Here is a 23,098-nt window from a genome sequence, read left to right on the forward strand (position 1 = left end):
GCATGCCTCACAACTCCCTCACCCTTTTGATTGCGTAAAGCATACACACACACAAACCTGCAGGCATATATATATATATATGCCCGAAGTCACACACAAGGCATGTTCTCCTCTTCATCACGTCTGCCTGTGTCCAAGGTTGAAACAGATACGCACAAGGAGTAACATTGACCGCACATACGGAGGGAATAGAACATAGAAAATTTTCATATTGGATATTTCTTCCCCATTGGTTCCTTTTTTTTCCCCACTTTCCTCTCTCTAGGATACTCTCCAATCCCCGTCTTTTGTTGCTTTTCCAAACACTGCGTCATGGGCCTCAACAGACAGCTGAGGAGAACCCCCCTCCCCCTCTACCATCACCTCCACATCAAAAGATAAAAACAAAAAGAGAGTAAAAAAAAAAGGATCGCACTTTGTTTATCTTTATTACCAAAAGGGTATTTTGTAAAAATGGCTCTCGTCCACTGTGCTAATTTTTCTATTCGGCGCCTCCTCCTTATGTGAGACTACTTTCACGCATCCTGTCATTGTTTCAACGTACAAAAAAGGAAAAAAAAAAAGTTTTTTTTTTGTCTGTTTCTTCTTTTCGTACTTTCTTTGGGGAGAGGATTAAGTTTCACTTTTGTTGCTGTTGGGTTGCTCCTAGTCACTGCATCGCCCCGGACCTGACCTCATGTCACCACGAACCTCCCTCCCTCCCTCCCTCGCAGGTGGGCTGTGCGTCTCTCAATTATGAGCTCTCTTTCCATCCTACATCAGCGCCGACCCCACTTGTCTCCTCCAGTGTCTGCACTTCGTCCGTCAATAACACCAATGTTACCTTCATCACCTCCTCCTGGTAGGCCGCTATAGCCTGAAGCATCACTTCCCTCTGTAGGTTTGTCAGCATCTCGAGAAACTCCATGTATCCACACAGTTCATCGTCCTTTGTAGAAAGGCCATACGCGTCATTCACCTCTTCAAGAATAAAGGGTTCACAAAACAGCACATTTCTTGGCTGAAAGCTTGCGTCAGGCCCACGGTCGTCAAAGAGAATAACACTATCAAGTGGGCGCCCTAGCAGCGACAGGTCCTTCCTGTACATTCCCTCCCTATACTCTGTGCAGTGGTGACGGTACAGACGGTGAGCGACTCGCTTCGGCTCCAAATAGTCAAAGATTGGTCGTGCGTATTCCTCTGTGCCGCTCGTGAAGAAGACCACCTCGAACTTCGCCAGACAAAATTGAACAAATTCGAGCGCATGTGGTCGAATACAGACATAATGGCAATCAGAAATACCTGGACACACTTGATCTCGTGATGGAGGCTCCGTTACATCCATGCCACTGTCCAAATCTAAGCTTTGTGAAGACAAAAAAGAGGGCGACGTAACATTGCGGTAATCGTCAGAAATTTTCCTATCAAAATTCGACCCTTTCACTCTAGCCGAGGATGAGTCAATCTCAATCTCAAGATGAAGTGGATTGTTCTCCGGGTCCCACCACGATGGAGGCCACTGAAATGTATACACCAGAGTGTTATCAAGGTCTAGACAACAGGTGATGCAGCCAGAATAACATTCTGGTCGTGGAGGAAGAAGATAGTTTGGCCCCGTGTCATTCCTATCAGTGTCTGCTTGATGAGGTTGTCGCTGCAACTGCTTTGATGAGAGTGACACTGGCGAGTGCACTAAAGGGCTTTTATCTGAAGAGGGTACCTGAGCACACCTAGCAGGTGGTAAGGAAGTAGAATCCAGATCATCTATAGAACCCTTTTCACTTTCTCGTTGCTCATATTGTCCTTGTCCTTGCTGCCGCTGCTCCCACACCGCCGTTTCTACAGTTGTTGTATCCTTCGATCCACTGTTTTCCGTTACAATCAGCGTTGCACCAACTTTGTCCGGTGAAACGCTAGCCTCGCTCGAAGCTGGAGTATAATGTTGACAATAATTAGAAAAACACAGATGCCTGTGAGTGATTCTGTATGGCTGCGAAGCTGCTGGGTTTGCCGTTTCGCTCGTTTCAAGACACAATGGAGTTGAAAAACGGCTTTCGCCTAACTCATAAACAGGTGACTGATGAGAGTACAACTCCACCTTTGGAGAACTCCCTCCCCTCTGCCGCAACGAAGATGTACCTTGCTCAGTTTGCTGCCGCCTTCGCAGATTGGTAACTCTGCAATCCAAAGCTACAGTTCGGGTGCCACCAGCTCTTTCCAAACCACCAAGGGATTGACTACAAGCCTTTTGACGGATCCCATCTTTGGGTTTGCGAGTACGTTGACCACTGTGAAGAACTCTAGCTCCTCGCCCCCCAGAAAAACGTGCCGGAGCCGATGACTGCAGTGACTGCCGCGACTGCTGCGGCAGTGTTGACCTACCTCTTGTAAAATGACTCCAACCATGTAGACTACTACGGGGGCCAGACCAAAGTGGTGGGGGGAACATCACATTCCTTTCCATCGGAGAAGTATTATGGGGATGCTCACCCATGGATGCCTCATAGGCGCCACTGCTGCTAACTTCGTGACGCTTTAAATGAACAGAATCAGCAACACCAAGCCCAGTATGCACCCTTGAAATTTCATTTGTCCCATCGTGCACGGAGGTTATGGGAATCACCTGCACTCTGTGGTTTTGTTGATAATGAAACTGCCTCGGATGTTGATGATGCGCGCAAAAACATTGGGTGCCAGCTTCCCCTTGCCTTGACACCGTTAGCGCAGGATCGAGCATTTCCTGAGGGTTCTCATCGACACTCGCTGCGCCTGGCTGCGACGGTCTTGATAGTTGCAGCAATGATGATGATGGCATGTGCCCCTGACAATATTGGGGCAACCATGCACGCCCACCACTCCGTCCACTACCACGCGCAGAGCCACCGCGACTTCTGATGTCATTGACGCCGCCTCTGCTGCGATGCATGCCTTCTTAACCACTCCCCTCTCTGCTATGGCTTTCAGTCAAGTCCTTTTTGTATTCCGTTACGTTTATCGTTACAGCTTTAAAATTTAAATATCCCAGCGCCTTTTCGTAACTACTCACAACCACACACGCACAACTTCCTTAAGGAAGAAGACCTACGCAGGAATGAATAAAAGCAGAGCAAACCACCCCTTCCCCTCTCCAGAAAAACAAACAAACAAAATAAGCATAACAAATACAATGTTAGATTTATTGGCAGCAACTGTCAGTGATGTAGCGTTAACACGTGTAAATGTAGGCTTGTGTGGGCTGTTTTCTTCATCCCAAGTGTGTGTGTGTGTCTGTGGGAGCTGTGCCGCTACTCGACAATTACACCTGAACACACTCCCTGTTTCGCCCACCGAGTGATGTGACACCATCATCATCCTCCATGCGAGACACCCCTGCATATACCCAGGTAACAATTATATTAGTCATATCGTCTTCGCCCTTCCCTGTTACGGTGCCCTCACCCACTGGAAGCCATGACGCGCAGTCTCGTACGTAGTAAAAAAAATGCTTCCCCCGATGGAAATCCACATCACGCGTGGAATAACTCCCCTAAAAAAACGTTGTGCCCTCCCCCACTTGTCTGATGCTCGCGGCGGTTCACACAACAACTCGTAAAATGCCGCACGAACCACGGCAATTCCACCGAGTGGTGCATGCTTCGAACTCGCCACCTGCCTAAGCATAATACGCGTCTTCAACACATCCAGTGGCGTCGTAACAAACGCCGCTGTACCACCGCTCAATGCCCCACACACCGGCAAATACTGCGGTCTCTCTTCCGTGTGGAGACATGCTTTAAGTCCCTCGTAGCAAGACATTTGCACCACGGCAAACGGCAGTTCACGTAGCAACATTATAGGCATGCCTGTAAAAAGCCACGGGATACCGAGCCAGCGTATTCCTTTAGGTGTCACCGATGAGTTGACATCCGGCGGCGTGTTATGCGTTATGTGCAGCAGTGCACGGTAAATGTTATGGTGATGACCCGCCTGGAGTTGCTGCTTTACCATTTCCGTGGGCACGCGTAGCAAGCACGCTGAAGTCTCGCCCGCCATCGCAGCTACGGCTTGCGACATCAATCGACGCAGTGTACTAGGGCTGTTCGCTGCATCGTCATTCAAAAGTGACCGCTTCGTGAGATCGTAGCCGACAAAGAAGACAGCACCACCAGGCACCGACCCAATGGCGACAGCACTAAGGCCTTTGTACACTCCACGAAACCCACCGGCGTGTGAAAAACCGCTCTTTGACTGCAGGCGTGTTTTGATGGTGTCGATTGGGTAAAGAGTGATATCCACCACAAGACCAGCGGCTCCCCCCGCAACCAAGGAGTCCATTCAAGTAAAATTGCACTGAATTACCTAATCGAAATGAGAACCGCGGTACACCGCTAACCACACGCCAGACGTGCCTCTTTGTCACCTTGCAATGTACCACAGCAACAAGAAGAATGAGAAGCAACAAACAAAAAAAAAAGTCTAAAAAGAGCATCGGTGGAGTCTGCGTGAGGCCTACGCAGCCCAAAAGAAACCAGACCTGAAAAACGCACACACAGACACATGAGGAGGAGAGAAGGAAAACCAAGGTCTGTGCAATTGAAAAGCGAACAACTTTGCTTGTGAAAGGATGCATTGCTTACACGACCGTAAAGTGGAGAAATGAAGAGAACAAAAACAGTAATAGTAGTGTAGAGATGCACACGTAGTAAACATAATCACGGAAACGCATAGACTATACAAAATAGTAAAACATAACGGCAATACATTTTTCTTGACAACGTTCTCAACAAGTAACATAGGATGGAGTGAAGAGATGCATCATATATAGTCTGCACTCCGAGCAACTCACTTTTTTTCCCTCCTCTTTACCGGTGACTCATTGTCACTCCTTTTAAGCAAAACAACGAAAGGCGGCAAGAGCAGTGGCACCTCTACACTTAAAAAAAAAAAAAAAAAAAGAAACGCATCCCACATACATCATCTTTTACTCCCATTTTGTCATCTTTTCCACGCCTATTGTACCCACTTCTTGTCCGACTCATCTCATATAATATTAAAAACAAAAATGCATAACTCAGAAAAAAAGGGCAGTGAGGGAGAAACGTATATGCAAATGGTTACCTGCTGTTTTAGCGCGAGAAGGGGTAAAACGCAAGAAAAATAGTAAATACAGTTATTACTGTTTTACAAACGGCACCCTCCTAAACCTTCCCATATATATGGGAAGCAGTAAAGTAAATCGCCACATTCCCATGTAGGCGTAACACCAAGTCAGATATTTGCACCCCAATACATGCATTTTTCTATATCAGAGGCAGCTGTCTGCATATCCTCCTTTTAGCTTCTCTGGCAACTACCACTCTCCTCCCGTAACAAAGGGGAAAAACACACACACACGTAAGATCCGCTGCCACAATCAGCAGTATGCCAAGAACAAAAAAGAAAAAAAAACATTACAGAAGACATAGGGGACCAAGTGGGCCTACCTAGGGGTAAGAGATTGGCTACCGTGCGCATGTGTACTACGAGAAAGACGACGATTTGAACTACTACCGCCCCCAGCGCCTTGGCCGTCCATTGGGCTAGCTGCACTGCGTGATGCTATTTCGCTCATCTGGGCTACAAGCTGGGACTTCAGGTCCTCACTGAGCGCCACTACGTAACTTGGCCGACGCTCAATGCATACGCGATGCAAATCCTCAGGGTCGATGCTAAGCTCAATGTTGGTACGTCGATCCGCAATTCCATTTGGAACAGAAAGTGACATATGTAGGCGACCTCCTGCTTCACGAACACCTTCTGGGAACCGAGACACATTTGAGCTAGCTGGTGCACCATCCTGAACCTCTGCATAGACATCATCACTGCTGTGGTTCATAGAAGCCCCAGCATGAAGCAACAGTGAACCAGCCGTCGTGGGAAGGAGACCCGGAAGCTGCTGAGAGGCCGCCAGTGATGCTGTCGACGCGGTTTGCGAACGACGTGATGGTGAAACTCCACGAGAGGTAAAGGACGAATTGGAGACCAACGACATACTCGGGTTGTGCAGCGCCGGCCCATAACGGGCATTGCGACCAGCAGAGCTCCGTGCAGGTGAAAAAGCGACATAGCTATTGTGGGTGTTGAGATTGCTAGTGCTGCAATGAGGGGAATGCCCTTCGACAGTGTAAACCGCCGCAGAAGTACCCGTGGGAGAGCCGCCTCCCAAGCCAAAAGTAAGACTAGGAGATCCCATTAAGAACTGTCCGTATGAATATGCTAAAGCATCATCCACATCGGTGTCTACCTCTACCATTTCCTCATCTATGGTGACATATTCGACGTTGCCGTCATCATTAATACAAAGATACTGTGCGGCTACCGAAGACATGGAGGCACCGCAAGATGGTAGGACAAAACGTCCCTCTGACGCCCCTAATGGAATGGAGTAGTTGAATTGCTCATTTAGCGTTGCGTCTAATGCGCCAGTAGAACTCAATGAAGCCCAGACCCTACCACCACCACCACCACCACCACCACCAACACCACCAGACAAGCTTACCGGTGGACTATGACCTTGACTAGTTGATGGTCTTCTCTGAGAATCCAAATGAAGTTGTTCTAATGGATTTGGCTGCTGTGATACATCATCGCTTCTTGACCGCATCTCTGTCTGTAATTGCGGCTGCTGTAGGTGAGAAGGCAAACGAAACCCAGGCACTACTCCACCCGTTCGCAACATACACGCAGTGCACATATCAATTGAAATATTAGCTGAAACTTCTTCAAGCTCACGCTGACACAACAACTCCTCCTCAGCTCGGCTTGTTCGCGAAGACCGCGTCGGTGTGCTGGGGTCACCAAAGGACGAGGCAGAAAGGGAGTGATGCGGTAAAGTTGAACGATCCCCTTTTATCCACGGATGCTCGAGCAATTCCACTGCCTCGGGTCTGCGTTGCACATCGCGTGTGAAGCACTGCTTCATGAAGTCCTTAAATTCAGCACTAAACTCCTGCACATCGTACTGCGCAAGATTAGTAAGCGGTGTTTCACTGGAAGTGGTGATATAAAACATCAGTGGCAGGTTGTCACGAATTTTCGCATGATGCCACGGCAAAAGACCAGTCCCTAATTCAAATAGTGAGCATGCCATGGACCAAATATCAGACTTATGGGTGGATTCACCCTTGATAAATTCCGGGGCCATGTACAGCGGTGTGCCAATAACGCAGTTTGTCGATTTATTTAGTTCATTCACCCGCCTACTGCAACCAAAATCGCATAGCTTCACAACTCCAGAGCCGCTTACCAGAATATTCGCCGGCTTAATATCTCGATGCGAGATGCCCTCTTTGTGTATAAACGCAATGGCCTCTAAAAGGTGACGAGCAAACTTGTGAAGAAAAGCTTCTCGTAGTGGTCCGTACCTTTCCAGCAACGCCAACGTCGACCCACCAGTAAGCAACTCCATAACAATACGGCACACCTTCTGCGACGCGCTGTGTTCAAAAAGTTGATATGACACTATATTGGGATGTCGAAGGGATTTGAGTATACCAAATTCTTTACAAATCGCATTTAGTGCCTCATGATCCGTAATTTCTGCAATATTAATCTCCTTCATCGCAACAAGCCTCCCACTCACGCGATCTATGCCTGCATATACCTTGGCAAAGCCTCCCACCCCAATCAGTGGTCCTTTACGTATATCCATTGGGTGCTCAACAGCACCATTAATGATAGGTGTTCCAACGAGACTCAGGAACGCAGCAAATGAGCGCAGGAGCATTGCCAATTCCCTCTTTACGGAAGAAACAATAGGTGCAACTCCTTTACTGAGCTGCCGTGTCGCACCACCCATCGCGTAATAAGCCACCATTTTTGGACTTGATGATACCCCCAAAATCCGAGACTGGCACCCACTTCGACGCCCTCCCAAAATTGGACTAGCTGAGGCAGGTGAAGATAACACTTGTCCTGCAACAAAGAGTGCGCTCGTGCTTCGGCCAGCATTTGTTTCTCCATTAACTCCAGCAGCATGGGTCAGGGATAGACCAAAAGAGACAGGACGGCGGTGATTTTCACACTTTGGTGTTCCTACTGCTACTACGGTTGGGGATACGTTCGACGGCGAAGACACTCCAGTACCTGAAATAGGATGTTTCCCACTAAACACAAGTTGCTGACCATATTGAAATGATGCTCGCGAAGCTGAAGATGCCCGCCATGGATTGTAAACACAGAATGATCGGCCCCATTCATGGTAACTACCAACAAGGCTGGCTACTGTACTGGTATTACTCAAGCTGCGTCGTCTGCGTGAGCAACTATTTTTGGATATCATGGGACGGTAGTTGCCGGTGTGTTTGAATGTGCCAGTCCGATCGTATCCTTGTTGTGCTGAACTGTTGGGTGAGATGCTGGATGCGCTACTGGATGCGGCCCCCCATGAGGGGCATTGACAGCGACCCGTGCGACGGGACCCGGGTGGCCCTGCCGTGGAGGTGCTGCTGTTGAGCGCTTCCGCATCCTCATCCTCGTCGCATTCGTTACTAGGTAATACAAAGTTGCAACGCCGGTTCAACGAGGTATCCAAAGAGGGTTCACTATCTTCCTCGCTCATGCCTCAGAGAAACTGAAGTGTAATGCCCTCCCCTGTTCCTCTCCCTTTAAGCCTTAACTCGCACCTGACGTCTTCCTTGCCGAGGAACAGACGTGGAGGCACGCAACTCGACCCCGTCCGCTCCGCCGCGGCAACAAAAAAATAATAATAATAATAAAACAACAAACAAAGGTGCGTGCACGCAGTCACGCCCTTTTCTTTTAACTTTTACCCCCTTTCCCTTAAATTTGCCTTTGTAGTCAAATATCAATTATTATTCCTATTATTTTGACTTTTGTGTAAGACGTCTACTTTACCTTCTTTTTTCCTCTTTTTCTTCGTGTGTGTGTGTGTGTGTGAAATAGAGAGAGAGAGAGAGTGCGTGTGGGTGCGATCCAGGTGAGGAAAAAAGGATGCTGACTGTGTAGCAGAAAGATAATTAAAAAAAAATCTGCCTCGATACGAGGCGACACAGTTGGAAGAGAACCAAAAATGAAACAATAACTAAAACACGGATGGAGCAAAAAAAAAAAAAACGCGAAAACAGCGGAAATCTCTAAGAAGATAAACACACAGACATAGATTCAGCGCGCGATGAGGTGGGGAGCAAAAGCAAGAAATAGTGCACGTGGTACCAACAGGAGAAGGAAACCAAGAAAAAAAAGAGAAAAAAAGAAGAAAACAAAAAAGCAACTTCATACACCGAGAGACGCAGCTGGACGCCCCCGTTCTTGCTCTACCGGCTTCCTTGTCCTAGCCAACGTATCTCCTTCCCTAGATTTTTTTCCCTAGAGCAGTTTGCCACTTTTGCGTTTGCCCGTTTTTTTTTCTTCCTTTCTTTTGTTTTTTGTTTTCATTATTTTCCGTTCTGTTTTCGTTGTCCACCGTCTGCCTCACTCAAGTCATTACGAAGGCGAGACAGCACCGTGGATGTGAAAGTGTACAAGGGTCGCGTTGTCTCCATCCGCCCTCAATCCCCCCGGTATACTTCAGGGGGGGGGGGGGGGGGAGGACGATATTGGAAGAAAACGAGACACACACACACACACACACACACACTCACACTCTCACCTGAGGACCTGATGACTGATCATGACGTGTCTACAACCCGTCGGTGGGGTCAATATGAAGAAAAGGAAACTGCGCATATAACGGCTCGAGCTCTTCTTCCTTCATGGGGCGAGACACTCCACAAAGCCGCAACAATTCCGCTTCCGATGAGGCGCCAAGTGCAAGAGAGGCAAGAAAAGCACACGTTAATTGACGCAGGGGTTCAACAATGAGAAAGTCACTAATCATTGCAAGCTCCAGCAGCAAATTTAAAGAACCAGGTGCGTTATTTACAATTGCGGAGTGGTAGGCCATTACAGTGTCCCCGGCAGCTTTGTTGCCTTTGGCTCCAACTCCTTTAGCGTCACCAAATTGCTGCGCAATGGCGCGGCTGGTCGTGTCGTCCATGCAGTCATGCAATAAAAAGTTCATTTCCCACGGTTGAATTAACTCATCTAGTGGTGCACGCAGCGGCTTAGAGATTGTCGTCGGCACACGCGTCGTAATCATATCCAAATACCGAAAAAGCATTTTGCACCCCTTGGATGTTGCCTGTGGAAGCACCACAGATGGCAAATCAGCTAGAGCAGCCTTTTCCCTTCCATTCACCTTATTCTCTTTGACGTCGGTGGCCGCATCGTGGCCAACGGCGCTCATCTGAAGATCATATCCATCCAAAATGGTGTCCAGCAGGCGACAATGCCGCGCCCCGCGCACATGCAGCGCAAAGTCAAACCGCTCTGGTTCGGTTTCAAGCGGTTCCGTTGAATTTTGCCTACGGCCACCACTGTTCCAACTACCCTCGGCGGAAATAGTCTTCAGCAAGGGTGACTCATCCCTAGAAAAGTAGCCTGAGCCACACAGTGCAATGACGCGCACGTAGTCCCCAGGTGGCAGCGGGGCGGTGCGGGAGAGGCTGACGTACATCGGTGCAATTTCCCTCTCGACATATTCGATGTCGCTCCCGTTGCTAATGGTAGCAGCGTTGGAATTATTTAACGGCATCGCCACCCACTTAGACCCACAGATCTCACCCGCAAAAAAAAAAGAGAAAACACAGCCAAAACCAAATAATAATAATAAAAGTCCATCAAACACCAAACCCATTAAAACCCAAAGACAACAAAAAGAAAAGAATAAAATAAAATACATCATTTCTTTTTTTTTTTCGGAGGGGGCAGAAAAAAAGCACCCACCAGGTGGTCCTACTCTTTTTTTTTTTTCGTTTTTCCTCTGTGTGTGGGGAAAACAATCCAAAACAGCACAGCTTCGCCGCAAATTCCAATTAGCAGGAAGAAGCGGGAGCTAACATCCTCGTATTCTGAGACACACACAGGCATACCCGCCTGGTGTGTAAAACACGACTGTGCCCACAGCAGGGGTGGCCACAACCCCCCGAGCAAAACTGACTGAATAAATAAACACGGAGCCCAGCCATTGGTCTCTATATTATTGTGATTATGTGTTTGAACATGTACGCTCCAATTCTAGTCAGTCTGTGTGGTTTCATTTGAAATTTCTCCACCACCACAACCACCACTCTCTCTATCTCCTTCTGGTTTCTCGTTGCTGTTTCCAAAGAGGTGTTCATTGCCATTGTGGCGTGGCGGCGAAAATATACATATTCACATACCCCAGAAACAAGACGTAATTGGAAAAAAAGCACCGCCTTTCTTCTCCCTCCTCTACGCAATAGCCAGTCCCTCTAAGTTCTTTACGCAATATATATACATACATATATATAGTAATTAACTTTGCGCTTCCTCTCCCGTGTATTTTACTTTTTTATTTCTTCTGTGTAGCTGTCTTCCCGCTTTATTTTTTATTGGGTTGTCATACATTCCGCTTCCTGCTGGGCACCTCGGCCAATACCGCGAGCAAACACCTTCCTCACGTCAGGCATAGAAGCGAAAATAATCGCATAAGCAAATTTACGGCGAAGGAACCCGTCAGGAAAATCAAAGCCACAACTTCTCCCACATTTGAGCACCATGAGAAAAAGTATCATTCATCACGCAGCCAGAGGACGCAGTAGTACCGCATTGACCTCTGTTTTTCCCTACTTAATTCGTACACAACAGTTCATGTCTATTGCAATGTTTACAACGTTGTTTTTCTTTCTCTTTTACCTTCCAGTCTGTGCGTGTTACCTTTCCCACTCGCTTGTTTCTTCCTCTTAATGTGGCACTCCTCACTCTAGCATTCAATCTTCCCAAAAGATTTTATTTTCCCCCTTTTTTTCTTTTTCCTTCATATAAACCTTTTAGCTCTTATCGCCGCTGGGCTCGCGCGAGGGAGTGCAACGTCATTGCGGCCGCGCGACGCACAGAGTCTGAAAAGCCACGCTCTGCAAGACCACCAATTAACTCCACTGCATCTTGCTGCAGCAATGACTCTAATGATTTGGCGTGACCACAGAGGTTTTTCACACAAAGCGCTGCCTCCCTTGCGCAGTCCTCAGACCCATGTTGGATAATGTACAAAAGCCATCCCGTAAACGAAGTTGCCGGTGAAAAGGCCGCTTCACCCTCGCGGTTGTATCGCCACTCCGCCACATAACGAAGGTTCTCTTCATTTGAAGATGTGCTATTTCGAATTGCCAGAAGTGCATTTAAAACAGCATACGTGTTTGATACCGTATTCTCCGTCTTGCCAGTGCCACTGTTGGTGCCCTTTGCGGTGGTTGATATTGCTGCCGAACTGTCCTTAGTATCACCACCGCTTCTTCCTTGCTGTGAAAACGCCAGGGGTGTCCTCTCTTCTATCAGACGTAAAAGTGCATCCAACCCTCCAAACTCCCGCAGCTTGGTCCGATTTTCCTGATTGTTCACTGTCAAGGAGGATATTGCTCCAGCAGCCTGCTCGAGTACCGCAGACGGCTGGTCTGGCTCAAGCAGAAGACGACAAAGAAGTTCAAGGCCACCTTCCTCGCGGGGTGCAACCTTGTCATCACGTGAAAGGTACCAAAGCGCAGACGCCACGGTTTCCTTCATCTGTAGCGATGGTAAAAGCTGTTGGGAGGAGGATACGCTGCTTGCATTAGGATTGGCATTTCCGGCAAGGTAGCAATCCTCTACAGCGTAGACCAAAGCTCGTACAACCCCTGCACTCACCATCACTTGTCGGTTTTCCTGTACAGTAGAGCAATTACGCAATAAACCCACAATCTTTTCTTTTACACCCAAGGTTAATTGCACAACAACTTTAGTATGGTTTTTCTTTGCGGCGGTGACAGAAGTCATTTCAAGTATTTTTGCTAGCATCGGAATGCCACCACTGAGGCGAACACTATGCTTTATCTCTGGAGAAATGGTTAAAATCCATAGCGTAGACGCCATCTTGTCCAATGTCGGCATTGGAATAGATGCTGGGTTTTTCAATATACCCAGTTCAAGCTTGCTAAGCAGCAACTCCACACCACCCGCCTCACGAATTGCCGGCTTGTTTTGATCATTAATAGCACAGTTGCGAAGGGTACCGGCCACATTATCCAGAATTTTGTCACTTATAGGGAGAGGCACCGATACTTTCTTCCCCATCGCAACTCCTTTTGGCTGCGTTGAGGGAGGCAACTTCCGATTCATTACGGAGAGCAACACTGGTATGGCCGCAGCCTTACGGATAGCGGGCCGTGATTCAACAGCGGCGCTACAGTTCCACAATGTACCAGAGGCATTTTCCACAACAGTCACACTAGAGCTCTTGGCAATAAGCTGAGCAAGTTCTACAATACCACCATACTCAACGATTTGTGCCTTATTCTCAGGATCCACACTAAGATTCCAAAGAGCCCCTGCCGCATTTTCTTGCACAAACTCGTATGGTGAACTGACTAGCTCCAAGAGAGCTGGAATGCATCCAATGTGCCGTAGATACGTTCGATTTTCAGCATTGCTAGCACAATTCCAAATAGCTCCTGCCATTTTTGTTTGAATAGATTCATAGGGATGACGCAACGTTGCAGTAATTTTCTCCAATCCACCTGATTCACGAATTTCCACCTTGGATGCCTCGTCACGTGTTATGTAACCAATCGTCATCGCCGCATTCTCTAGAATAGGAATAGAATCTGTGTACAGGAGATCCAGCACAGCACGTAACCCACCAAGGCGTCGTACCTCATCACGCACCTTTTCCTCGTCTACGTTGCGGGCAATAAGATTCCACAGAAGCACAAGTGCCCGCTCTAACACTGCCTCTGAGGTGCAGGAGGCTACAATACTTAAAAGCGGCTGCAAACCACCGCATGTAATAAATTCTTTTCGTGCGTCTGGTAACGCCCCTTTATTTTCAGAAGCATGCCCACTACCGCTAGCAGTATTATTCACATCGTTACAACTAATCATAATAATTGGCAAAAGACACTCTAATACTTCGCACTTAACATCATTGTTAACGCTTTGAAGTAGCCGCGTGAGTATCGTTACAGCCTGACCTTCGCTTAGCAAAGCGCGCAGAATAAAATTCACCATAGGCTCCGGCAAGGATACTGACGTCAGCGAGGAGAAAAGAGCGGGTTCTGATGCAGCCAGCGCGGCATACGGGAAACGGAAAAAATGTCCAAGAAGGTGTAGCTCTGCTAACTGAGTGGGTGGACGCTGTAACGGCAGGTGCCTCAATAGACCAAGAAGGACTGGTAGCAATTCATCCCGCTTTTTATTAGTCCACACCATGGACTTCCCAAAATGATATTCATCGTAACTCTCAATCGCGTGCAAAAGTGTCATTTCCTTCACATCGGGCAAACGCAACATCGCAAGAAGTGCACTACCTGTTGGGCTTGAACCACTGCCCCCATGCGTACGTGAAGTAGCCCTTCCCAGCGTGGACAATTGCTGACCTTTCCCACTTTCAACAAAAAGATCCGGGTTCTCGTCCTTCTCCTTTGATACCGACTGCTCACAACCCCTCCTATACATGCCGTTTTCACCGGCACTGTGTTGTTGTTGTGGCTCTACTTCAAGGTGCCGTTTCTGCGTTGTGGAGCTTGGACGTGGGCGCTTCGGCGACGTTGAGCTCATCGGTGCCACCTCCGGCGCCGCCACCGCGCCGTCCACAGATGTATTGGCGACGTTGTTGTTTGTGGTGTCAATGTCTTCCCGGGGTGCGCCCACAACATGCCCCGCATCCGGCGCGTAAAACTCTGGCACATCACCCGTCACCAACAGGTTCATCGCCAATTTGCAAAAAGACTTCTGTTGTGCCACCTCCTGCGCGCGCTGCTCGTAGCTCTGAAGCTGCGCCTCAGCACGGGCCAACTCAGCACGCAGCTTGTCGTACGCCACCCGCACCACTTCCTTGTCACGCAGGATCGCCTCTTCCTCCCGCAGTAGTGCCAGTGAACGCTCTGCCAACACGTCGCTTAAATCCATTAACCTACCACCGCCTACCGGACCATTCATTGAAGCATGTTGTTGTAGCTGCTGCGGCCACGATGCCTCCCGCAGGCTACGTGCAAAGACAGAGAGTGGGCAGTGAACAGCATCCTCGCTCTCGGAGAGAACAGACAAAAGTCCTGCAATACGGCTCTCCGTGGTGGTCATTAAATTATGCCGTCTTACGACGCCTCTCTCGCTATAAAACAGTGGCAGATATGAGTGTGGAGTGCACACTGAAGAGAAGAGAGGATAAAAAAAAAATCATAGGGGAGAGAGGACCAAAACCACCACTGTGCGCCAACTGGAGAATACGTGAAGAAGGGAAAGCGAAAAACTTCCCCACCAACACCCCCCAAAATTTAAAAGAAAAAAGAAAAAAATTGATCAGTCAAAAAATGCTGCACTGCAAATGATGCAGATAATTACGCTTACACGTGTCTTACAAGAAGAAGAGTATACAAGGGAAAGAAACAGAGTCAATCCCTAAAAAATCTTTCTCGCTCTTCCCTAATTCTCTCTCACCCTCTCCTCCAAATTCTCCTTTTTATCAATTTCAGTTTCTTACTTACAATCGATCAATGCCTACTCCTCCGAAGGCCGATCACCACACATTCACAGACACACTCGCACACTGTTGCGTGTATCACGGCATGGAGAGAAAGAAAGAAAGAGGCTACACAGCTGCGGTGGTTGAAATTTTGCGCCTCTTGGTCTTTGCCATTTTCTTTTTGCCACGTAGGGAGAGATCAAGTGGCAGCACTGCATGCCCCTGCCGCACCTCCAGGCGCGGTTGATTGGCATCCTTAAAAGCAACAGCGGAGTTCCACTCCGGGCCAAGCGGATGCCGCATAGACCGTGCAAACTCCGTCGGGTTACTGAATGGGCGAGGAATCATGTGCAGCAGCATACGGTCTGGCACGAGTTCCACCCCATCGTGGTTGATGATGACATGGTCAAGATCAGCGTCCGCGCGGCTCTTCATTAACGTTGTCTTCTCAATTTGTCGCTGCAACTCCATCGATTGCAACTTTGCCTGGTGACGTTGATTGAGACGCTCATCTTCACCGCCCCACTCACCCCAACCAGGCAGTGTTGCATTTTTGTCCACCGGTTTCATGATAGTTTCAACCTGCGCCGTTTTTTCTGCAAGAAATTCCGCGTCCACTTCATCGTGGGCGAAGGCACGGGCGATTAGGTAGTCTTGATGCTGTTGAAGCATGATTTCATCCTCATCATCTGCCCCCTTTTTCGTTTCTCCTAACTCACCTCCCCTTTTCCGTTTCTGTCGGACTGTCTTGACCACTCCCTCCTCTCCAGCCTCAGTTAGGCCATTGCCGCTACGCGGTTGTTGGACATCCGCAGGCAGAAGAGTGATACGTGTACTGCTTGCATGCTTCCGCCTCTGCGAGGCAGCTGCATCACTGCCAAGCTCACTAGCAAAATGTGTATTCGGCTGACGGCTACCAGCAAACTCTTCATTGGTGGTTTCTCCGCCCCCAATGGGGTTGGTCGTAGAAACTAGAGGTGCCTTTTCTCCTCCTTTTTTCACATCATTCCCCCCAGCCTCACTACTGCTACCTTCTTCGCTAATAGACCAGGTGTCATCCGCACCCTCCTTGGCGCTCGTGCCCCTGTGGCTCCTCTCCGACTCATCATCCTCTCCTTGGATATTAATGCCACGGTGTCGCTTCAGCTGAATACTCTCTACAACTTCCCTGCCACGTTGTCCATCGCGCTTGTGCAAAAACGCCTTCCGCCCCACACTTGCGTCCGTGGTTGTCGAGAGTTTGCTCTTTGATTTTAATTTTTTTGGATGCTCCTCCTTCTCACGTGTCTCGTCCAAGTCAGAGGGTTCGTCATCGCTGCATACAGTCTCGCCAGACATTTTGCAACGGATGTCCTCCTGCAAATGCTCCAACACCTCCGCGTAGTGCTTCTCCTCTCGTTGCTTCGCCTGCTGCATAAACTTCATCCCCCGAAGTTCTACACGGGCTTTTTCTGTGGGTGTCATGTGGGACCCTGCCGCCTCGCCATCCCCCTCCTCCTCTTCCTTCTCAACGTCCTCAATGCTCCGCCAGAGGAGAGAACTCAGTTTCTTCTTTTTACTTTCATCCGCCTCATTCCCAGCTTGTTTCGGCATCGCGGTTGCCCCAGCAATAAGATAGTCCACGACACGCTCCTCCTCGCTAGAGGCCGCCTCACTCTCAGCGTGGGCATCACCACCCGCATTCATGTAGGCGTCCTCATCCGCATCCTCTTCCATTTTCTGCATGAGTCGTTGATGCAACAAATTCTGCTCGTTAAGGGCATCTTTTGTATTGTCGTCAAAGTTAGCAAACCGTTTTGCGTGGCGTACCCACTTACTTGTGTTTTTGTGCTTCTGCGTCACGCGCTCCTCCACTCTTGCCTTCATCAGCTTTTCCGCGAGCCGTGCGCGCGCCTTTTCAGGATGAAGAATCTCAAACGCCTTTTCCCGTCGCTCCCGTTCACGGTCCTTCTCCTTGCGGAGAATTCGACGATATGTTTTGCTTTTAATGCGATTCAAACGACGGCGGCGAGCGTTTTCGTACGAAAGCATTGCTTTCAGCTTTGCTATGTAACTCGTTGTTGGGGCGTTCGTATCCCCACCGGGTTGAACCGCTCCCGCTTTATGCGTATCACCGGCATCGTCATCGTCAATGTCACCAAGGGGAATGACACCGTCTTCTGCAGAAGGTGCAGAAAGCTCTGGTCTCGATAGCCCCGCACTTGACAATAGCGTACTTATTTTCCCAGCAAGACGAAATGCGGACACACGTGAGGCGTTACAAGCCATCCCTGCGGTATCTCCTGTGGTGGTTGCGGTTGTCAAGGCAGCCGCCGTTTTCGCTGCCTCTGTCTGAGTTGTGAAACGATCCACTGCAGCAGCAGAGATGGCGCCAAGTGTTGTCGGTACTGGATTGCTCTCTGGCATTGGCATAGGTAATTGCACATGCTTTGCCTCACGCTGCTCTCGTAAGAAGCTGTTATATTTGGAAAGATCATTAGACACCACTTTTCGCACCTCGGCGCGTGTCAGCTTCGCCATTGTATGGTCATCGACATCCACGCTGATAAGATTGCGCTTGTTCTCAAGACTTTGCTGCATTCGCGACCGTGTAGAGGACGCCGGGGTTGCCGTCACAACCTCTCGAATTGCACTGCTGTACTTGCCGTCCACGGCTGTCGGACCATAAAGAGACTCCACCTCCTCGGTAACAATCGCACGTCGTCGCTTCTTCGCAACACCACTCTCATCCACTTTTTTCGTCGCCTTCTTCCTTCGGGCTTTGCCTTCCGTTTTCCCCTCCTCTGCTTGTGCCGCATCCAGCATGTCCGCAAGGTCAATGTAATCATCCTCGTCTGCCCCGTTACCGCCGCCTTCATGAAAATCCAAGTCCTCATCCTCGTCAATCTCGCCAAGGGCGCGGAGCTGCTGCAGCAGCAGAGCATCGTCCGCATCGCTCATATCGTCTGCATCGGCTGCGTGACTCCGCAACCTTTTATTTCTCGTGTTTTTCTTCTTACCTCCTGTGGCCGCTGTGGAGGTGCGGGTGGTGTCAGACTTCTCTTTTTTGTGGAATAAGTGACCGTACTTCTCCTCGTCGTCGCTGTTGAAGGCGATGTCGTCGTCAATGTCCTCGTCGAGCTCTGGGGGAATCAGCGGGTTGTTCAGATTAAGCGCTCCCCTCTCCTGTACCTCAAGCAGATCATCGTCAGCGCCGTTTCTCTTACCGCGTTGCTGGCGGACACGCCGTGAACTACCCACCGACGCTTTCCGTGTTGCCTCGCCTACAACCCTGTCGCTGCGACGAACCATCTGTGGTACACACACCTTATTACTCTGCTAATCCACAAACAAACTACACACCACTCAGATTAAGCCAAATAAAGAGAGCATAACAGCAACAAAATAAATGCACAGCGTCGGCTTGATGATATAACTTCCCACCATGGGCAAGTGACGCAAACGCGAGTACGAGACTTCTACAGAGAGGCAGACTGTGGGGAGGCCAGAGGACCCAATTTCTCTTATTCCTTCAAAAGGAACAAGTGTACACACTCTCACTCTTCCCATGCAATGCTTCGGGCACATATTTCAGTCTCATCTATATGCTACCTATCCAACGCGAATAGGCGCCTCCAAGTCTCCTGCTGTCCCATCACCACCACATGGATAACAACATTCTCGCATGCACCAAAAAGAACAAAACAACAACAACGATTTCTTTGCAACATTATTGCACACCATCGGAAAAAAGGTGTGTGTGTGTGTGTGTGCAGAGGTAAATTATGTCCATTATACATTCATGCCACAATAAACACGCAGATCAAAAGGGGAAACCAGAGAAGAACTAAAAACAAAAATGACAAAGAAAAGCAAGCGAAGGTCGGTAAAATAATAATACAAAGAAAAAAAAAGGAACACAGCAGTACAAAAACAAAAACAAAAACAAACATATAAACAGCTTTCTTACATGAGCTTCAACTCTTTGCTTTCACAGGGAAAAAGTGTTACTCGTCAATAGTAAGTGAAGCAACACTCACAAGTGCAAGCATATAATATGCGTACAATCCTTCCTACGCTTCTGCGTTGACTGAGTCATTCTTGAGGATAGAGGCCAGACGGCGTATGTTGTTCATCTCTGACGCTAACGGTGTTTTCAAGCAACTAACGGTATCATGCGTCATCATGTCACTCCTCAGTGGCTGCTGTGGAAGCCGCGGCAGGTTGTGGCGGCGCAGCATATTTTGTGCTCCACGCGGTTCCACAGGTGCCGCATACTTCACATTTGAGGCTTTTTCCACCCCCGTTTCCACCGTTTCCGTCTCTGTTTTCTTTTGCCCCGCTTGTTTGCCCCTCTGCGAGGAGGAAATGAGCGCTGGCATTCGTTGAACAGGACGCGTCATTAACTTCACTGCCGTTTGTGCAGGTGGTTTTGCTGCAATGATGGATACTTTATTTTTTGCCTCCTGCCTCCCCTCCTTTTCTCCTTGGCTATGTCCTTTTTCCTCGTCTTGACGCTGCCGTGTACTTGCAGTTTGAAAAGACGCAGGCTTGGGAGCAACTCCCGTTTCCGACGGCGCCGGTGCCGCTCCTGCCGCCGCATTGCTTTCCTCAGCCAGCTTGTCAAACCCGGACCAGCGGTACTTCCCTTCCGGTGGAATCCACTCACCTCCATCAGACAACACAATTTCTGCGTCTGCCGCTGAATTACTACTCGGTGGTAGCTTGTTTTGTCGTCCACGTGACTTGCCTCTTTTTGCCGCCTTCGCCTTCGCGTCCTTCTCCTCTGGTCTCGGCAACCGCTCCACGACAACGCCAGGCTCAGCGACAATCCTGACCGAGTGCTTCGACTCAGGGCTATGACCTTTCCTAGCATCCGAGTCTTTGTTCACCGTGCCGTCTCTATTCGTATTAGGAGAGGGCGGAGGTGGTCTCACAAACAAGTTTTCGTATGCAGCTTGTTCGGCTGCCTCCTTTTGACGCCGCCGCCTGTCCTCCAATTTTTTTTGTTGCTTACGTGTAACAATCGCATACCGGCCGCGAGCTCTTGAAGTTTGATGATCCGCTATTTGTGATTCTTGCGGCAATTCCGCATTCGTGTTGGCCTCTGTTGCTGCTGCTGTGAATGCCTTCGCATGAAAACCCAACGTTGTACGACCACCTTTCATAATATTTACAGACAACTTCGCCGTGGTATCATCATCCCATAGATTCCCATTTAAGGTAACTTCACTGCCTCTGCAAACGTGCATCGACGCCTTCGTCATTGAGGTATTCTTATCGCTAATGCCAGTTTCCTGTTGTTTCTTCTTCACAGCTGTAGAGAAAGTTGTCGCACGATCACCTTCTATAAACACAAGAGAATCTGGTACGGGGACTCGCACACTTGACGCACCGTAGCTCCCCATCGTAGAAGCAACAAAATAACCGTGTGGTAGCTGCTGCAGTGCCTTTGTCAAATCATCCTCCACCACCTGTCCCACTGTCACTGCTCCCATGGAAGAATTGGTCTTAGCACGAGCTGAGAATTCCCTTGGAGATACATCTTGCGGACGGGGTCTTCGACCCCTTTTGAATGTATTTTGAATACGCCTTACTTTACTGAGACCGTCTGCAAAGGGCTTGATGCCCCGCGTTGCAACCTGTAGTTCGCCCTCACCCTCTTCCTTGCGAGGTGTAACACTTATTGCGATTACAGATTCCTTGCTCCTGGTATTGGACCTATACTGACTTGATCTTCTTTGCGACCCCGTCCATTTCGTTGCTTCTTGCTCCTCTCCCCTTTCCTTGTCCTCGGCGCTCTGTTGCTGCCTCAGCTCCGCGACCTTTGGAAGAACGTACCGAGCATAGTCATCCAAAGCAATAGGCGTGGGCGGCAGACCAGGACTGTCACCATCTTCCTCAGTGACTCCACGTACTCTTTCAGCCACTGCAAATGTTTTACCTGTCGGAAAACGCGATGTCACAACTCCAGCCTTCCCGGGTCGTTTCTCAGTTCTTTTCAACGATGCATTGAGAAGTCGTGAAAAGGCCAAACCCTGCTCCTGCCCCATCAGCGCATTTGTTTTTGTGAGTTCATCGCCAGAAAAGGGCGATGGAGCTGCCGTCCCACGGCAGTGAAAGAAAAGAATAGCGTCCGCATCCAGAAGCGACGGAGACGAGGCCCATTCCGGAAGCATACCACAATAGGGTAGGCTGTAGCCTGCTAAACTAGTTACCTCCGCCTTGTCTTTATTGTCTTTGTCATCCACTGGCAGAGCACCCGCTGGATCACCTTTAATTAGTCTTTTTGGTTTTTTCGGCATGATGGCCGGAGCCGTGACAAGTCCCGCTTCATGCAAAGGAAGCTCCAGTGGATTATGTGGAATAAACGAGCGGACAACCGAGTCATGCACTTCATCCCAGATGGAACATGCTGTGTAGGCGGCCGCCATAGCATCAAAGGTGCGTGTCAAGTACATCTCTGCCGCGATCTCCACAATATCTTCGCAAATAGATTCGCAAAACATTTCAGCTGCAAGGCGCTGCTCCGCTTCCAGAACAAATGCATCCGCCAATGGGAACGTAAAGGCGCAACGCGGAGACGGTATCGTTGCAGTGGATATGATACGAGAAAATGGAGAAACAGAGGTCGTGGGTTCATTTCCAGGAGTTGACGCCTGCTGCTTAAAACCTTCCTCACGTGCTGGTAGTTCCATTGAGAATCCAACATTAAGGCCAAGTTGCTTTCTCGCTTCAGCAATAGACTCCACAACCTCACGCGTTTCAGCTGTCATATTTCGCATTCCTACCTCTTCCGCTAGCCCAAATAGCGCGACTGGAAACGGCTCTGTCAGATACACAGGCAAGTTAGGTGAAGGATCCTGTTGTTTATGCCTCTCTTTTTCCTCTGGACCCGGTGCTGTCAAAATAGAAAGCATGAATGAAGCCCCCTCAGACTCTTCCGCGGGTATTTCAGTGAGTTTTTTAGGGCTCCTGTCCTCCTTCATATTTATTATTCTGCTCTTTGCTTCATTTGATAACGGCGTCAAGTGGACTTCGGAGATGAGCTTCTCCAGCGTGTGTGACAACGACACCTGCGTCTCACCGATGGCCGGCCTCCAATGCACCCCCTCATCGTCACCGTGAGGCTTCCAATTACCGCCACGGTGCTGCAAGGAAGTGGGACTCCGCTCGTTACTTTCGCAGCTTAGTTGTTTTTGTTTCTCCTCACGCTGCTGCAGTTGCGCCTGAAGCCCCTGAAGCGTGACTCTCATACTCGTAGCATACTCCCGTTGAAAAATTTCATCACGGAACTGCTTCAGGTGGCAATCCTCCGCGTCGAGAGCGATGGGATCGGGAAAGAACGACGGCATCTCCGGAAACACTGTCAACTCCTCACGGTGGCTGCCGCGAGCAGCTCCCGACGCGCTTGACGGTCGGCCGCTTGCCGTGTTAACGCCAATCTTGCTTCCACGACTTCTGCGACTCATTTCTTTTTTTTTATCTCCTTTTTTTTCTTTTACAAGGTTTCTGCTGCTCCTCCCCCGTGTGCTGTCAGGACGCAGAAGGGGCGTGAGGAAGCGGCAATCGGAGTGGGGCGTTAGCAGAAGCCGCAAACCTCCAATA

General features: G+C 49.2%; 7 protein-coding genes across 7 annotated transcripts, besides 14 other annotated features; all 7 read right to left on the minus strand.

Moving 5' to 3' along the window:
• The first annotated feature begins 372 nt into the window (after positions 1-372).
• Positions 373-406: a sequence feature (GA-rich).
• A 327-nt stretch (positions 407-733) lies between these two features.
• Positions 734-2,905, minus strand: TraAM80_00990 (Dullard-like phosphatase domain-containing protein; the record flags this gene model as incomplete). The annotated part of the gene is made up of 1 exon (XM_029378047.1): positions 734-2,905. The coding sequence occupies one exon, from the start codon at positions 2,903-2,905 to the stop codon at positions 734-736; it is 2,172 nt and encodes a 723-aa protein (XP_029242134.1).
• A 207-nt stretch (positions 2,906-3,112) lies between these two features.
• Positions 3,113-3,141: a sequence feature (A-rich).
• A 91-nt stretch (positions 3,142-3,232) lies between these two features.
• Positions 3,233-3,260: a microsatellite.
• Positions 3,261-3,402: 142 nt separating this feature from the next.
• TraAM80_00991 (mitochondrial carrier protein) lies at positions 3,403-4,293 on the minus strand (the record flags this gene model as incomplete). Its single annotated transcript, XM_029378048.1, has 1 exon — positions 3,403-4,293. The coding sequence occupies one exon, from the start codon at positions 4,291-4,293 to the stop codon at positions 3,403-3,405; it is 891 nt and encodes a 296-aa protein (XP_029242135.1).
• Positions 4,294-4,894: 601 nt separating this feature from the next.
• Positions 4,895-4,917: a microsatellite.
• A 520-nt stretch (positions 4,918-5,437) lies between these two features.
• TraAM80_00992 (putative protein kinase, putative,serine/threonine protein kinase) lies at positions 5,438-8,557 on the minus strand (the record flags this gene model as incomplete). Its single annotated transcript, XM_029378049.1, has 1 exon — positions 5,438-8,557. The coding sequence occupies one exon, from the start codon at positions 8,555-8,557 to the stop codon at positions 5,438-5,440; it is 3,120 nt and encodes a 1,039-aa protein (XP_029242136.1).
• Positions 8,558-8,876: 319 nt separating this feature from the next.
• Positions 8,877-8,895: a microsatellite.
• A 294-nt stretch (positions 8,896-9,189) lies between these two features.
• Positions 9,190-9,225: a sequence feature (A-rich).
• A 133-nt stretch (positions 9,226-9,358) lies between these two features.
• Positions 9,359-9,398: a microsatellite.
• A 130-nt stretch (positions 9,399-9,528) lies between these two features.
• Positions 9,529-9,548: a microsatellite.
• Positions 9,549-9,569: 21 nt separating this feature from the next.
• Positions 9,570-9,601: a microsatellite.
• Positions 9,602-9,637: 36 nt separating this feature from the next.
• On the minus strand, positions 9,638-10,591 carry TraAM80_00993 (uncharacterized protein; the record flags this gene model as incomplete). Its single annotated transcript, XM_029378050.1, has 1 exon — positions 9,638-10,591. One exon carries the CDS (start codon positions 10,589-10,591, stop codon positions 9,638-9,640), a length of 954 nt encoding a protein of 317 aa, XP_029242137.1.
• Positions 10,592-11,107: 516 nt separating this feature from the next.
• Positions 11,108-11,126: a microsatellite.
• Positions 11,127-11,128: 2 nt separating this feature from the next.
• Positions 11,129-11,162: a microsatellite.
• A 145-nt stretch (positions 11,163-11,307) lies between these two features.
• Positions 11,308-11,330: a microsatellite.
• Positions 11,331-11,856: 526 nt separating this feature from the next.
• On the minus strand, positions 11,857-15,129 carry TraAM80_00994 (vacuolar protein 8; the record flags this gene model as incomplete). Its single annotated transcript, XM_029378051.1, has 1 exon — positions 11,857-15,129. One exon carries the CDS (start codon positions 15,127-15,129, stop codon positions 11,857-11,859), a length of 3,273 nt encoding a protein of 1,090 aa, XP_029242138.1.
• A 508-nt stretch (positions 15,130-15,637) lies between these two features.
• On the minus strand, positions 15,638-18,802 carry TraAM80_00995 (U3 small nucleolar RNA-associated protein 14; the record flags this gene model as incomplete). The annotated part of the gene is made up of 1 exon (XM_029378052.1): positions 15,638-18,802. The coding sequence occupies one exon, from the start codon at positions 18,800-18,802 to the stop codon at positions 15,638-15,640; it is 3,165 nt and encodes a 1,054-aa protein (XP_029242139.1).
• A 376-nt stretch (positions 18,803-19,178) lies between these two features.
• Positions 19,179-19,205: a microsatellite.
• Positions 19,206-19,244: 39 nt separating this feature from the next.
• Positions 19,245-19,263: a microsatellite.
• Positions 19,264-19,563: 300 nt separating this feature from the next.
• On the minus strand, positions 19,564-22,962 carry TraAM80_00996 (uncharacterized protein; the record flags this gene model as incomplete). The annotated part of the gene is made up of 1 exon (XM_029378053.1): positions 19,564-22,962. The coding sequence occupies one exon, from the start codon at positions 22,960-22,962 to the stop codon at positions 19,564-19,566; it is 3,399 nt and encodes a 1,132-aa protein (XP_029242140.1).
• Between the last annotated feature and the right edge of the window lie 136 nt (positions 22,963-23,098).

Source organism: Trypanosoma rangeli, assembly GCF_003719475.1.
Source record: "Trypanosoma rangeli strain AM80 chromosome Unknown Tra_15.4_contig_00019, whole genome shotgun sequence".
NCBI classification, from domain to species: domain Eukaryota; phylum Euglenozoa; class Kinetoplastea; order Trypanosomatida; family Trypanosomatidae; genus Trypanosoma; species Trypanosoma rangeli.